General features: G+C 35.4%; 1 protein-coding gene across 4 annotated transcripts in view; it reads right to left on the bottom strand.

Annotated features, from left to right (window-relative positions):
• Positions 1-16,458, bottom strand: part of Sf3b1 (splicing factor 3b subunit 1) — a 299,209-nt gene that overhangs the window by 12,016 nt on the left and 270,735 nt on the right. For all 4 annotated transcript variants that reach the window (XM_090372203.1, XM_090372195.1, XM_090372209.1 and 1 more), the window contains 3 exons: positions 13,126-13,487; positions 9,051-9,276; positions 998-1,230 (listed from right to left, as the gene is read on the bottom strand). In XM_090372203.1, coding sequence (XP_090228329.1) covers positions 998-1,230; positions 9,051-9,276; positions 13,126-13,487 — 821 coding nt within the window. The remainder of the gene's footprint in view (positions 1-997; positions 1,231-9,050; positions 9,277-13,125; positions 13,488-16,458) is intronic.

The following is a 16,458-nucleotide window of genomic DNA, read 5'->3' on the forward strand; positions in this document are numbered from 1 at the left end:
TGAAACTTAAATCCAACTGAGAACTACTGGCACATAACAGACCAAAAAAATACTGTGAGAAGGTTTTCAAAGTTAAATTACAAGAACGATCATATGTGTCTGGTATTGTGAGCTGGTAATCCAATTATGTGAATAAATTGATTCACTCGACCTTGAAAGGTGTATCTTTGAAATCAAAACACGTGGCAGCCTCACTAGGTATTAATTTGATTATCATATAATGTATGTGAAGTGCAAACACCTCATTATTTATTTTATTTTTCCTATTTTGTTAATAAACTTACATTATACATTTAACAAAATGTAGACTGTTTCCTATACAGTAAATGCATTTTTATATTAACTAGTATCTTTTAATATAAACTTGATGTTTCTTGTTTTCATCATATTTTTGCCTTTAGTCTCTTAATTTAGAATCTCTTGAGTTATCCTTAAAGTCCGAGCTGTAAAAAAGCAGATCTTGCAACAAAAGAGCTTACTTCTCAAAAAAAAAAAAAAAAAAAAAAAAAAAAAAAAAATGTACAGTGATGCAATCTATGTGGCCACTACTATATTTCTTCTTTAAAATTATATAAACTCTTAAGTCTAACTGAGAGTGAATGAGAGGAGAAATCTCTCATAAAATCCAACACACATACACAAAGTGAATATATTTCAATCTGGGACAGTGATAGAAGGAACAAAATATGATGAAGGCAGCATTTACAAAGTTTACTTGCTAGCATTTTCTCAAACACTGAATCAGCTGACCTCAGACTTAACAGGAAGGGAAAAAAATGCTACCCCAGGCAAAAATAAAGTGAAAACAATACCTGCCAATAAAGTGGCATGCTGCTGAATAAAATGTCAAGCCACATAATGTTTCTAGGGATCTTCCTTTTTCATCAGTAATGTTATAAACATTTTAAACCAGAATAGGCACAAGCACACGTTAGAAATGTGACTACCAATAATTTTAAAATGACAATTAAGGGGTAACCAAATACAATACACTCACCGATCCATAAGTGCATCTTCTAGTAGAGGAGTAACAGCATAAATGTAATCTTTCCCCATTTCTCCAATATACTCAAAAAGGAAAGACAGTGACTTCAGAACTCCATTTTGTACATTCAGTTCAGGAACCCTGTATTCATTCATCAATGCTGGTAGTACAGTGAAAGGTGAACATGTTTCTGCAACAATAGCTATTGCCACTGTAGTACATACACGGTTTTGTCGTTCTTGAACCTAACAACAAAGGCTGTATTTTATTATAAATAAAATATTTTATCACAGTTAAACAAAAACTAAACAACAATAACAATAATTATGTTCTCAGAGACAATTCTTTGTAATTTTAGTTTTTTAAAAAATTATCAAAAATAATAAATCCCTCGATGGACCTTGACACCTAGAGCGCACATCCCCTGGGTGGATCCCACCATATACGGTGGGTGGACCAAATATATTGAATAAGGACTGGTAGATCAATAGGGTCCCAGGTGGATATCATCTTGATAGCAAGGGAAATGGCTTTCCCAGCTGGGTCTGTTCTCTTCTTACACTTACTTTGAGACACACCCTTTTTTTTCATCTTTCCTATCTGGTCTCTCTTGACCAACTCTTGTTGCTTCTAACCCTGCAATTAAAGCAATTCGAGGGCTAGGGGGTCATTCTTTTTCCTAATCAAGTTCTCTCTTTCTATGGGGTAGGAGCTCATAGTCCGAGTCAAGACAGTCCTTCTTAGGGTAGAGGCTCCCAATGTTAACCTCTTGTGAGACTTGTTACAGTCTAGGGTTGGTCCCTAACAGGCTAGGAGAAGGTGTACTCCAAGAATAAAACCCTGGTACTCCAAGTTGGGGTGGAACAAATGGCCAACACTACTTTCTTGTGAAAACTTACTGATCCATATGTCCAAAAGAAGGATGAAATTTAAGCAAAGAAATTGTCTACAAAGGTGGATTTTGAGATTTGGAACATGAAACATACAGAAGTTAACTGGGAAAGTAGAGGAAGTGTAGAAATAAGTTACTACAGTCGAAGCTCTTTATAGTGACCCTCTTTTTAACGTACCACATGTTATAACATCTGTTAAAGGAAAGGTACTTATAATGTCCATTAAAGAAAAGGTACTGACTATGAGGTCCAAGGTGGTTACATACACATCTCGAGTGGTGTGTATAAGGCGAGCAGAGTACGAGCCAGGATTTCTTTGAGGATAAAGAAGAATGGAAAAATGCTATTAAAAGCTGGGAGGAAGTAAATGAGCTTTGATAAAAGTAGTGCTCAGCATTTATGTAGTGAAAAAAGTTATCATAGGAACACACACTCTAACAGAGGATGTATCAGTACAGGTGAAAGATGAGTATTTTGAGCAGTTGAGTGAATTTGTTGAGACATGCTGAGACAATGAAGAGCTCTGTCCATGGGGACTTGAATAGCAGGTGATCAAAGGATTGGGGATCTAACAGTTGGATCTTTTGGTCAGGATGTAGAGAATGATAATTGTAAAAGACTGATTGCATTGTGTGATGTGCATGAGTGCCAGATAACGAATTCATACTTCCAGTGTAAAGATATCCATAGATTTACTTGGGTGCAGCATACAAGAAGCTTAAGCTCTATTATTGACCATCTGCAAGTATTGAGAGGTGCAGAATGTGGCACGACTCACTACTTGTTGTGTGCACAGGTAACTGTGCCTGGGAGGTCTAAAAGGAGAAATGAGCAGGATGGTGGTATCAGGTTGAATGAACCACAATGTATGGTCAGCCTTCTTAAAGGTGAGAGTATTGGAGGATTAGAATCCTATGAAAGTAGGATTAATCAAAATTTCCATGCATACAAGGTGCTAGTGAAGTCTACAATCATATTAAGGATGTGGTACATGAGGCAGCTAAGAAAGCACACGGTATTTTAAGAAAATTGAATAACAATAAGACAGAGTGGATGACAGGAGAAGCTGTTGAAGTCACCGCCGAGAAGAAAGAAGTGTATAAAACTTGGCTTAGCTCTGGAAGGCTGGAGGATCAGGAAAAGATAGTTATTAAGAGGCGAGTGAGAAAAGTTATACAGAAATGCAAGGAAGAATGTTGGAACAGAGTTTGTTCTGAGATTAACCACACATTGGGGTAAAATAGGTCAGTTCACGAATGAAAGACCGTCAGGCATAAGAGAGCACCAAGCCATGGGTCACATTCAGTGGCTTTAGTATGAAACATTTTAAGGACCATCGGACAGAGAATAGGAAGAAGGAGCTGCTGGATGCTATGTTGGAAGATGAGGCGTGAGATGCCTTAACAAGTTCACAGAATGGGAAGGCAGCTGTCCAAGGAGGAGTACCCTTGGAGTTATAGAAATATGGAGCTGTTCAAGCGATAAGAATGTTAATTCAAGTTTTAGAAGGAGATGCAACTCATGAAGACTGGTTCTTATAATTTGTAACTCCTATCTTTAAGAAGGACAATAAAAATGATTCTTCAAATTATGGGGGCATTACTGTAGTGGCCTCCATGCGTAGGTTATAGAGTAAAATTATAACTACATGATTAGAAAAGAGTATTGCTTTCTGGATGTCAGAAGAACAGGCCGGCTTTACTGTTGGAAAGCCCTGTATTGATAACATTTTCACCTTAAGGCAGATCATAGCAAAAAGAATTGCCAAAGGGCAGGAAACACATTTGGTCTTTGTGGACCTTGAAAAGGCCTATGATTCAGTTCCCATTAGCAGACTGTACGGATCAATGTGGAGGGTGAATGTAAGCAAGTTGATCATCAATTTGATTATGAGAATGTAAAAAAGTTGCAGAGAAGCTGTTAAGCGTGGGGGGGGCTGGTACTGGCTGAGTTTGCAACATCCAAAGGCCTGAGACAAATTATGTGGGCTGTCAGCAACTATTTAAGATTTACCTTGATGCACATTGGAATGCTTCATGTAGAGCTATGGGAATTGCGATTGGCGACATCATTCGTTCACTATTATTTTCCAACTACCAAGTGATAACTGCTCAGGATCGGAATGACTTTTAATTTTACAGAGATAAGAATATTTGGTGGAGAAGGCAGAATATCACTTCAAATATTTTGAATCTATAATTCATAAGTGGGGACTTGTGAGAAAGATGTAGATGACCATATTACCCACACATGCATTGTTATTAGGCAACTGAATGGTGTGTTACGAAGTTGAGACATTTGAAAGGAAAACAAGATGATACTATAAATGATAGCAGAGAGTGTCTGACATATGGTGGGGAGGGATGGATGTTGAATGTAAGGGAGAAGAGCTGTGGAGATGGATAGTTTATGACAGGGTCTGTGCATGTCTCACCTTCAAAGAGTTTAGGCAATGTCATGGAGATATTGAATTTGTGAGAAAATGTCATGGATCACTTGGAGTATCAATCTTTGCAGTAGTATGGTCACATCCTAATGTCCCAGGAGAGGTGGACTAAGAGATTGGAGAGCAGCTAGGGGTGATGCAGAGGGTTGTACAAGGGGTCCTACAAAGACTGTTCACAATGGAGAAGGGGATTACAAAGCAACCACTAAGCAGTGGAGATGCCTTAAAAAGTAATAAATAAATAAATAAAAATAACTTAAAAAATGCTGAAAGCTAGAGGAGAAATAGTGGTATACTGGTTATAGCAGATCATCCAAATGCTGTTCTACAAAGGACGAGTTCCAGAAGACTGAAGCAAGATGAACTGTATTGATAGAAAGCTGGCTGATGAAATTTGTCTTTGCATACAGACAACATGAATGCTCCAAAAAATATGAAATACAGGTGACCCTCGCATTCCCATAAGGTAACATATGTATTTGTGAGTTGCAGTCGGTGCCATAGGATATTTCCTAATCAATAATAAACCATAGGGAAAAGATGCACAAATGTCGGTCAAAATATTCTGCATTACATACGTATATAATTATGTGGTAACTACTTACGTATCAAAATTAAACTTAAAATTCCAATTAAAATCATGAATTTAATTGATATAAATTGATTTAATTTAATTGATGAATTTAATCAAGAAAAATGTGTCGATTTTGGGTTGAACCAAATAAACTAAAAGGGGTATTAATTTTAAATCACCCGAGGCCAATCCCACCCAACAATAAAGTCAACTGATCCTTCGCCGCTTTGAAACCTGGCATGTTTTTTTCTTTTTTCAATATGAAACTTCTTTTAGGCATTTGTTTCCACCAAAGTCCTGCTTCATCTATGTTAAAAACTTGTTGAGAAGTATAACACATAATATCCCTCTTCAATAATTTTAACAAGTTCTTTTTTGAAAGTTTCGGCTCCTTAATCTGCACTTGCGGCTTCTCCCTGGATTTTAAATCTATTCAACCAGCCCTTACTAGTTTTAAATGGTTCCACATTTTTTTTTTTTTTTTTTTTTTTTTTTTTTTTTTTAGGCGAGTTTTCTTCAGATCATCATATTGACTAATCTCTCTCTCTCTCTCTCTTTTTTTTTTTTTTATAATATTTAACTTAACTGAATTCTGCATTGGATATTATCTTCAATAAAATTAGTTCAAGTCTTTCCATTTCAATCCTAATAGCCAGCCTAGCCCTAGTTGCTTGCAGTGGAACAGCTATCTTCCCCGCTGCTAAAATTTATTTTTTTTTATAATTGTTCTTACAGTTAAATTTGCAAGTCCTAAATTATGGCACACATCCACTTGTCTTTGACCGGAATCGATTTGCTTCAAAACGTCTAATTTAATTTTCAAATTCAGTCTTTTTATTACATTTATACTCGTACTGCGCTCAGACGTTGTTGCTTTTTCATTCTTATCGGCCATTATTAACTCTTCAAAAATGTAACTGCATTGGTTGCATTAATTACAATACAATGTTCAAGTAAACTGTCCGTTTCGCACAATGTCTAATACGGTACTGAGTGATGACTAGACTTCGGATAAATGCATATAATGCAAATATTACAAGCAATATACTATATACTTGGTCATTTTTTAAAATGTTGATCTCAAAACTATGTAACAAGTCACTGTACTGTGATTAAATTAGCGTTTGAGAAAATTTCACGAAGCGTGAGAAAATTTCTCAAGTCAGCGTGGGAAACGTTTTAATGCTGTTTTGCTATTCATTTTCAAGCTATCGACTCCATCAAATGAAACGATTTTGTTAAATATGCCAAAAATGCAATCTGTAAAAGAGCATTATAGTGATCTGTGACAGCGTTATAGTCAGATACGGGTTATAATATAAGAACAGCATTATAGCAAATCAGCGTAAAGCAAACCGCGTTATAACGGGGGCCTGCTGTAGAACAATTCTTTAACTTCACTGAGTGAACAACAGAAACAATAGTATTGACTGGAGATTTAAACAGAAGGGTAGGAAATAACAACTACATCTACAGAGATATTTAGGAAAATATGGGAAGAAACGGAAGTAATTTTTCCCATATTTCCCAAAAATAAGAAAAACTGAAAAGCTCTTAGCTTTGCCAACAACTATTAAATATAGAAAACATCTTGCTCAAAATTTAAATAGCACTGCTGATGCAAATATGACTTTAAATGTAGAAGGGCAAAATACTAGGAGAATTTCAGCAAAAGCTGTACATTGGGAGGTTTCTGTAAAGACAGAAAATTCAGGAAACTGTAGTGGAACCAAAGTAGTAGCCATGTAGTGCAAGGAAGCCACAGGCTTTTGCTACACCAGAGGAGGGGAAAGCCTCAACTACCTGCAGAAGCAACCTGTCCAGTAATCAACAACTTGCTGGCTAAAAGAAAAGTGTCGGCAATCTAGTCTAAACCTCTTCCGCTATAATTTGAATCTATAGCTCCCAGTTCTGGAATTCTTCATAACAGTGAAAATTTTGCCTCCATTTGTTTTACTAACCCCTTTCAGAGCCTTATAAACCTTAATAAGATTCCCAGCTAAGGTGCTTGTAGCACACATAATTGAAATCTTATTCCCTCATGCAGCTGCCCTTCTGCTGATCTAACCATGTGAGTTACCTGTCTTTGGACCCTTTCAAAAAGCTCGATGCCCTTTTTTTTTTTTAAGATCAGGCCTCCGTACTTGGAGACATTATTCCAAAAGTGTTTGGATAAACAAAAAAAAAAAAAAAAAAAAAAAAAGGCAAAGAGGGCTAATATGCATGAAAGTTGCAAAACAGAAAATCTTGGAAATATTTTGAGAAACATATGGAAAACAAGTATCAGGAAACAGAAAATGTTTTGCTGTTTGGTTAAAAAATTCAGAACAGGTGAAAAATCCGTAACTAAGATAACCGAAAGTGATAAGGACAAAGTCAAAACAAAAGAGAGGTACATTTTAGAAGAGCAGCTAGTTGATGATTTTCCAAATGAAGGAGAACAAGAAAATGATGAAATTGAGAGAGAGAGAGAGAGAGAGAGAGAGAGAGAGAGAGAGAGAGAGAGAGAGAGAGAGAGAGAGAGAGAGAGAGAGAGAGAGAGAGAGAGAGAGAGAATAGAATTTTGGATGCTATCTGATTATTGGGCAGAAAAGGAAAATAGCAAGTATGGAAAGGCAGCAGGTATAGATTAAATCAGACCTAAAATTACACAAGTTGGAGGGAAAAAAGTGGTTGTTACATCACATTATAAAGAGATTCCACAAGATTGGAGTAAGGCATTAATTGTATACCAATATATAAGAAGGAAAATAAAGTGAAATGAGGAAATTATAGAATTTCACTCCTTAGCTTAGTGTTCCAGGTAAAATCTATGCAAATATCTCAGCGAAGAGGATTAAAAGTGTTGTTGAATACAATAAAGTACTGAAATATCTGCCTTTCAAATTTTAGAACATGGCATCAAGGATAATCTTTCAAGAGGGATAAAAAGCGTGCACAATTAGAAAAAATCTATAGTGAGGATTGAAAAAAACTGTTTACATTTGGATTAAGGCAGGACTGCAACTTATCACCACTTCATTTTATAATTTTTGTGGACCAATTAACAAGAGAATGAAAATTACTGGGAGACATAAAAATTGGATTATTAAATGCTTTCATATTCATAGCTTTCTTGAAAGATCAAGAAAGCTATGAATGGCACAAAAATGAAAACTATGAATTCTGAGAGAGACTACACACTGAATGTAGACTAAATAATCAAATACTGGAAAAGGTTAATAATTTTGTGTATCTATGAAATCTTTAATGGAGATGGAAGATATGACATGGAAATAACATCTTCCAATAAAAATAAGTAAAGCAAGAAGTTAAATTTTTGGGGTATTAAAGAAATTAGCCAAATGACAAATTTAATTGTTCATAATACAGGTTTTGTGCTTATTTTATAAAATGGAGTTGAGAGTTGGTAAAGAAATAAAGGAACATTAAATGAATCAGGATTTTCAGAAATGACAGTTTTTAAGAAAAATAAATGGAATTAACAGAGGGAAGCAATTGAAAAACCATATTACAAATGAGAACACTAGAAAAAAATCTTGGAGTAACAAATATCCACTCAAACACAGATACACAGTCAACTTAAGATGTATGGCCATACAAGAAAAGATTAAAAATGGGAACTAGATAGACAAATACTTGAAGTAAAAACAAATGGTAACAGGCCTAAGGTCAGACCAAGAAGGTGAACTTGATGGCATCAGGCAAGAAAGCAGTGAAAGAAATGGGATAACATGGAGGAAACACACAAAAACAACTATTTTAGAGAAGAGAATGGATATTTTAATAACATCATGCTTCAAATCATAAAAAAGGGTACATGGCTAAATAAAGAACAGAATAGTATTAGTAGGATGCCCATCCTTGCATTATACTAGCTTTACAAACCTTTGAGATGGAATCACCATAAGAACAGCTGCCTAAATGATGACATCTTATTATAAGTATACAGCAGTAACAGATTCCAACACAGAAATATTGTTTATTTGTAATGCAATACTATAGCAACATGCTGTGCAGCTATTCTATAAGAAATGAGTGTGCTCACAGAACCACTTTATTTAATGCAAACTTCAATTTGAAAGCTTGGCAAAAGGATATATAAACTGGTACTGTTAATCTGTTAAATTAAATAAACTGCTTTTAACTTACCCTTAAGTTGTTTAATAATGTTGCAAGTACATCATGAGGTCCAATTGCCTTAGCAATATAACCAAATGTGTTTACCGTTGCTCGTCGAATGGCCTTCTTATGGGCTTTCAGTAATTCTAATAATTCAAAGCATATCCTCATCCATTCTCTTGCAGATACATATTCTGCACCCCTATCTGCAATTCTCCCAACCAAGTCTATGCAATTTTCTTGCACTTTTTCATGCCTAAAATAATAATAAAAAAAAAAGGTTCAATAAAAATAATTAAGACCAACTTATACATTACAATTTTTTGAAGGAGAAGGGATAAAATAATTAGAAATTATGCATAATATTTCTTAATTTCAGAAATAGGATTTCTGTCCCATTCTTCATGAGGAACACTGGCCTCCTGAATGCTATGCCATGCTCTGCCCTTATATACAGAGCGTATTACATTATATAGTGGTGGTAGAAGCAGACACTATATATGAACCATAGTTTGAGATGTTTCTAATGTAATGCTACCTTGGTATAAATAAAACTGCAATTATAAAGAATGAAGCTTGTTTAATTTCAAGCAAAATGTGACATGAGGCACAGCTCAGTGGGTTCAAACATGGAAAGGTATATGGGCATCACATGGCAAGCCTAAAATACACAACTTTCACAGGAAATAAAGTTCCTATGACCTCTGTGTTGGATATTAACCATATAAAAGTGGAAGACAAAAAGAGATTCTGAAATGTGAAGCAACCAGGACATATGCTGAGAGAAAGATGCCCCAGAACAGTCAAATGCATTGCCAAACAAAATCACAAATAAAGCAGCAATAAAATCAATCAGGAGGTCAAGGAGCATATAGAAGGGGACAACTGTAGAATTACTGTCTGTGCACAAATCCATGATATAAAACTCAATTCTCAGCCATGGTTGTAATTTATACTTTATGCAGAATTTGGATGTTGTCACTCATCCTCCCACTGTAGGAGTGGCAACATGTCTTCTTGCATTATGAATCACAGTATATGCTTCAATCCAATGGAAGAACCGAAGTCTGGCAATGGTCAGGAGAACACTTCTACGTGCATGCATCACCCTAGTAATGAATGTATAAAGGTGGCGAGCGTTCATGGTATGGCACCGGACTGTTGGTTTTTGTAGGCAGTACAATGAATGGATTGTTTTAATATTAATAGTGGCGAATGATGCAAGGAACTACACAATACCAGCAAAAAAAAAAAAAAAAAAACCCTAATATTTGTCTATCCCTCTAATAATTTGTCTAATGGTTCCTTAAATTTATTCAAACTATCCACTTCCACAAAAACAGATGAAAGGGTATTTCAATAATCACTCTAAATTTCCACTTCAGAATCATCATTTTTTAATTTATGTTCCTCAGGTGTGTTGTCCAGTTGTCAAAGAAAGAGTAGGGATGTCTTCAGCATTTAGCTTATCAATCCATTTAAAGCCTTAAATACTTTAAGGAGGTCTCCTTGCAGGTGCCTAGCTTCCAAGCTCTGCAATTTTCAGAAAAGAGCTGATGTCTTTAATGGTAAGAGCACCCTTTTGTGTCCTTAACTAATCTGCTATTTCTTAAAATGAGGCTTCAGATCCTTATGTGGTATCCCATATGTGGCAACAATATGTGGAAATTATTGAAGATAAATACAAAAAAGGCACCTGGGGTGGATGGGATCTATCCAGTTATATTAAAGGAGGCAGCAAAGGAAGTAAGAAAACCCTTAGCCATAATTATGAGAGCTTCCTTGGACTCAGGGGAAGTACCCATGGACTGGAGATGTGCAAATGTGACCCCAATTCACAAAGGAGGATCAAAGGGCGACACAAGTAATTATAGACCTGTTAGTTTAACTTCTGTTCCCAGAAAATTAATGGAGGCACTGGTTAAAGAAGCACTGCAGGATCATCTAGACAAGACTTCAGTTATAGCTCAGACACAGCATGGTTTTGTTAAGGGGAAGTCTTGCCTGACCAATTTGATTGGATACTATGATGCAGTCACAAAAGAACTGGATGCAGGGAATAACTTTGATATTATATACTTGGATCTTAGAAAGGCTTTTGATACTGTTGCACATGGAAGACTGCTGCACAAATTGGAGCAGTGTGGCATTGGAGGCAAACACATTTATCAAGCTTAATGTCCAAGTTTGCAGACAATACGAAGGTTGGCTGGGTTGTCAAGGACACTACTGACACTATGCTACTGCAACAGGATCTGGAAAGGTTGAGCAGATGGGCTGAGAGGTGGCAAATGAAGTTTAACATTGACAAATGTAAAATAGTACATATGGGAAACAGCAACCCCAGAGCAACGTATCAACTATGTGGTACTACACTGACAGTGGTAGAGAATGAAAGGGACCTGGGGGTGGTTGTGCAGGCAGATATGAAGTTTTCTGAGCAGTGCAGACGGGCTGCAAGAGTAGCTCATGGTGTATTGTCGATGATATATAGGAATTTTTCTAGAAGGGATAAGGGGGTGATTATTCCCTTGTATAAGGCAATGGTCAGGCCACACCTAGAGTACTGTATACAGGTCTGGAGGCGTCATTTCAAGAAGGATGTAGAGCTGCTGGAATGAGTACAGAGAAGGGCAACAAGGTTAGTAAACGGAACGAAGGGTTGCTCTTACGAAGAAAGGCTTAAGTTTTGCAAATTACAGTGTCTGGAGACTAGGCACCAGCGAGGTGATCTGATAGAGGTGTACAAAGCCTTGAATGGTTTGAGCATGCTCAATGCTGATGGGATACTGCCTCTTGCTCAGAATAATCACCTGAGAGGGCATAAATTCAAATTGAGGAAAGATAGAGGTAGGATAGATGTGCGGAAATTTGCCTTTAGCCAGCGGGTAGTTGGTTGGTGGAACAGACTTCCATCCCTTGTTGTGGAAGTTGATAGCCTAAATAAATTTAAGGCTCAGATGGACAGGTATTTTGAACGAACGGGGTGAAGTGGAAGAGTTTTTTTTTTTTTTTTTTGGCTGATGCTGCATAAGCTTGCTTTCTTGCATCAAATGCCTATACTAATGCTAACCCATTGCCTTAACAAAGATATAACTACCTCTTTGTCTCTGCTGGAAAAATGCCTACATATGAGCTGTCTTAGCTGCCTGTCTGCACTGTTCAGAGAACTTCATGTTGGACTGTACAACTATTACCCCTACATCTCTTTACCCTTGAGTGTGGTACCTTTCTGGGATTACTGCTACCCACACACATTTATCAACATTAAAACCTCAACTGTCGCATAACAATAATCTAGATAATGCCACACTTCTTGCATTTATAGTATTTTATGGTGAAGGACCATTCATGTATAAGCAGTACAATGTTCCTTTACAATAAAGTGCAATGTGATGACTACTCTGAAGAGAACATGCTACCATTGGAATCGCCAGCTAAGAGATCTGATCTTAATTTCATTGATCATCTCTATGATGAATCTGAGATGCATTGGTGAAATCAACCATAGAGGCTAATTCAACAGGTTGTGTTTATAAGATTTTCTGCATGAGTAATGGAAAGGTATTTTTTAAAATATTTCCATGAAATTTGCCAAAAACCAGTAGTAGGCTTACACATAGACTTTCTGGCATACTGAAATTTCTTGTTTCAATTACGTTTTCTACTCTGATTCTTTCATAATGTCTTTAATACTATCATTTTAAATAGCTGCCTGAATGTATTTATTAAAATGAGCTGAACACAAGAATAAAACAAAATTGAACTGGGAGGGGGGGAATAATAAAGAAGGGGCAATCAAAATTTGTCATACAAATGTGCTAGCACCCCAAATGAGTACAACAAACCCATGCAGTAGCACATTTGAACTGACGCTACCCTATCTTTGTGAAACTGCACCAATAAGTACTGAACAAATAATAACACTCAGCTAGTATATATATCCCATATGGCTAAAGCAAAATTAACTAACATTTATTGTGAAAGACCTTAAAGGAAGCACTTCCACATTGAAATTGGCTCCACACTACAAAATAAGAGGTACAAGTTTTGTTTTTCCCATTAACGAATACAAAAAAAAACAACAACCACACACATAACATACCTGTTTTTCAAAATTGGTGTTAATCTTGGAAGGAGATCCTTAATTGGTGGTGTCATTTTATGCATTCCAATAACATTTACAATTGCTTTCAAAGCACCTAATATTGATCCCAACACCTCTGGATATTCTTCGCCTAGGTATTCATATAATACTACACCCAAGTGTCCCATGAGCTTTTCTTCCTGACAAGTTTTCATTACAACAGCAATCCGAGAAATAAGATCAGCTGCTTGTTGTCTCACCTTAGCTGATTTATTATTTAAGCGCCAGAGAATTGTACCACATATCTGTGGGAGGTAGGGCTTCACTCTCTTCCCCAGTGCATTCACAATAGTACCAAATCCATTTAGCATTACCATGTCCTATTCAGAAAAATAAATAATAAGCATGATATTAATGAAACATCCATCATAATAAAAGAAGAGTCAAGCAAAGATACAAATTTACAATTATTTTAAATACTTTAGCGCCTAAGATTAAAATTCAAAACATCTAATATTAAAACAGCACTACCATTTCTTTTTCATAAACTAAGACCAGGGATGTCAGGCTCCTAAGTGCTTGTGGGCCATGCAAATGCTTTGGGGAAATGAGGCAATGCTAACGTACAAATCACACACTAGCATTGCTGAGAGAAATATATTAAATATTTTCCCATGTGCAAAAATATGCAAATTCATGATCATATTTGTAAGTTACGAATATTATTTATATCTTCTTTAAATATCACTATTTATCATTGATACAAGTTAAACTATAAAGGTTGAATATACTGTTGGGGGGGGGGGGGTGCAGAACAAATGTCAGAAGCTGCATGCAGCCTGCTAGCTTAATATGCCTGGTAAGGCCAAATATATATTCAGATATTCAGACTACTACTTTGAAAATGATTTGAATGTGATGCTCTGTGGCATAAAATCTCCAATTCCAGATTGCAAAGCTGATGAAGCCAACAACAATGACACAGTACCTTTTACAAAATCATACCAGTCACACAAGAAGCTTACCCTTCTGAATCAGCAGTGCTGGTTAATTTTTGGGATAAGCTCATCAAATCAATAATTTGAATTTTCATATTTCTGAAGCACTTAATATGATGTTTATAGACATGAAGCGTGTCTTACAGACAGCAGTGCCTAGCACACGCTTCTTGATTAGACCAAGGTTCGAGCCCGTCACCACCAAATACGGAGGATGCGGAAAGGTCAGGGAATGACCACCGCATATCCCGGAGCAATATGGCCTTAGTTGCTAATGCTCCTAAAAACCAAATAACAAACAACAAACAATATAGACATAAGCAGAAATACTGTGGAGGTAAAATTTACTCTAATATTGAATCCATTATTTCCAAAAGGATTATTGGGACATAATGAAGGAGAGCGACAGAGTAAGTGTTAATTGGCCAGAATAATTTTATATTTTATGGTGAGTTTATTGATGAATGAATATCATCAACAAACACATCTCAGTGAGAATAAAGTGAATGCTGGGCATCAAGGGTATCACACCATGCAGCAATTATGGACTGGGAAAAATGCAACCCTACATAGAAATTATTTGTTTCATAAAGGTGACATTGCACATTAGAAAGATATCAGTAAAGATCAAGTCTGTGCAAGCTTTTAACCTAAATTTTAACCTGTCATTTTAATGTAAATCATACTTTATTATTTTAAATATCCATAGTCATTATTATAAGTTTCAATTATTAACAGCAATTAAAGTTTCACTACTATCATTACAATCTGGATGGTGTAAGAAATTTTTCCATGTAATATCCTACTTTTCTTTATATCATTAGTTGGCTTTCTTAAATTACATAACACATAAACATTAAATTAAAATTAAATCATTTTAATTTAATGTTTATGTGTTATGCTATATGATTTTTTGCTCTGCATGTATTATGTATTTCAAGATCTATAAATGAAACAAACAACTTAAATAAGTTTTCCATCTAGGATTCCATTCAAATAAAGGTGGCTCAGTATCAATTCATTAGATTTCAAAATCTTGGGAACCATGGAAGTCTAACTCTCTAACTCACCGATTTATAAATCCCCCTTTATGGATTGGAGAAACATATTAAATGAAATAATAATAAATTAAGTAAACCTTTAGGTATTTATGGTTAGAGTTATAAAAAATCAGTGGAATAAATAAAATAAGGCATGCCTACTAACTTTTAGAAAGTGAGTAATTTAATAAATAATAAGATAATTTATTAATTGATATTAAAAATTTAATATCAATTAATAATTAATTTTTATAAAAAATTTAATACAGATTAAATTTCGCTTGGAATAAATCAAAACTTGCATTTCACAAAAGGTGCCTTTTTAAAAAGATCTGTTATATATACTTTAATATAAATTAAGCTTAATTGTTAAGATGTGATGATTTTATTGATAGAGATATTTGAGAACAGTGGGAAATATAGATAATTTAATTAGTACTACTTGTTTCTAGTATTTAAGATTCATAAAATTAAATCCATAGGAAATTGATTAATATCTTATCCACGCATTAATGGTAGACACATACTACTTCAGTTCAACATAAACTGGCGGAGAGGAACTACTGCAAGATTTCCAATTTTGAATTTTAAAGAAACAGAATTCTATGAGTGTGACAGCAGATCACATATATTTCAACACTACTTAATTAGCAATATTTCAAGATTCCTTATGAAATAAGGAATTTAGAAATTGCATCATCAAGACTGAATCTAGAAAAGACAACCATTGTGTGAACCTGCCCAGGAAACAAGTGACTTTATTTATTCCCTTTAAATTAATAAATCAGAGGATAAAGAGGGATTCGCGTGTTCTTGACTTGATTTTCACTCAGGATTCATGCAGCATCAAGAATATGACAGTGAAAAAATGACAAAAGGTAGTTACAACAATCATAGAATGGGTAGTGCCCAAAGAATTTTAAGCTGTCAAAGGAAAGGGTAAAGTACTTAGGAGACTGAGGTGCTTCTTGGGATCTATTAAACACCTCTTATAATGCTATGGAATACCAATGCACTGTAGGAAATTTTAAAGCATTAATTCTGGAATCTACTAACACATTCAATCCATGAAGAAGCACTGCAAAAGAAAGATGCAAAAAAAAAAAAAAAAAACTGAGAGATTTAATTTAGGGAAAGTAAATCAGATAGGCCCTTGGTAAGACTGAAGCAGAACATTCACAGTCAACATAAACAAACTGGCAGATGAGCTGAGTAGCTGCCTTGCAATGATCTTTAGGAATGCATAAATCAGGAAGAAATAGTGACATGAAGTCAGCTTTCAGTAAAATAAGGAATACAGTTATCTCTGAAAA

The sequence above is a fragment of the Mastigoproctus giganteus genome, chromosome 1, assembly GCF_048544385.1.
Source record: "Mastigoproctus giganteus isolate SK-2022 chromosome 1, ASM4854438v1, whole genome shotgun sequence".
Lineage (NCBI taxonomy): Eukaryota > Metazoa > Arthropoda > Arachnida > Uropygi > Thelyphonidae > Mastigoproctus > Mastigoproctus giganteus.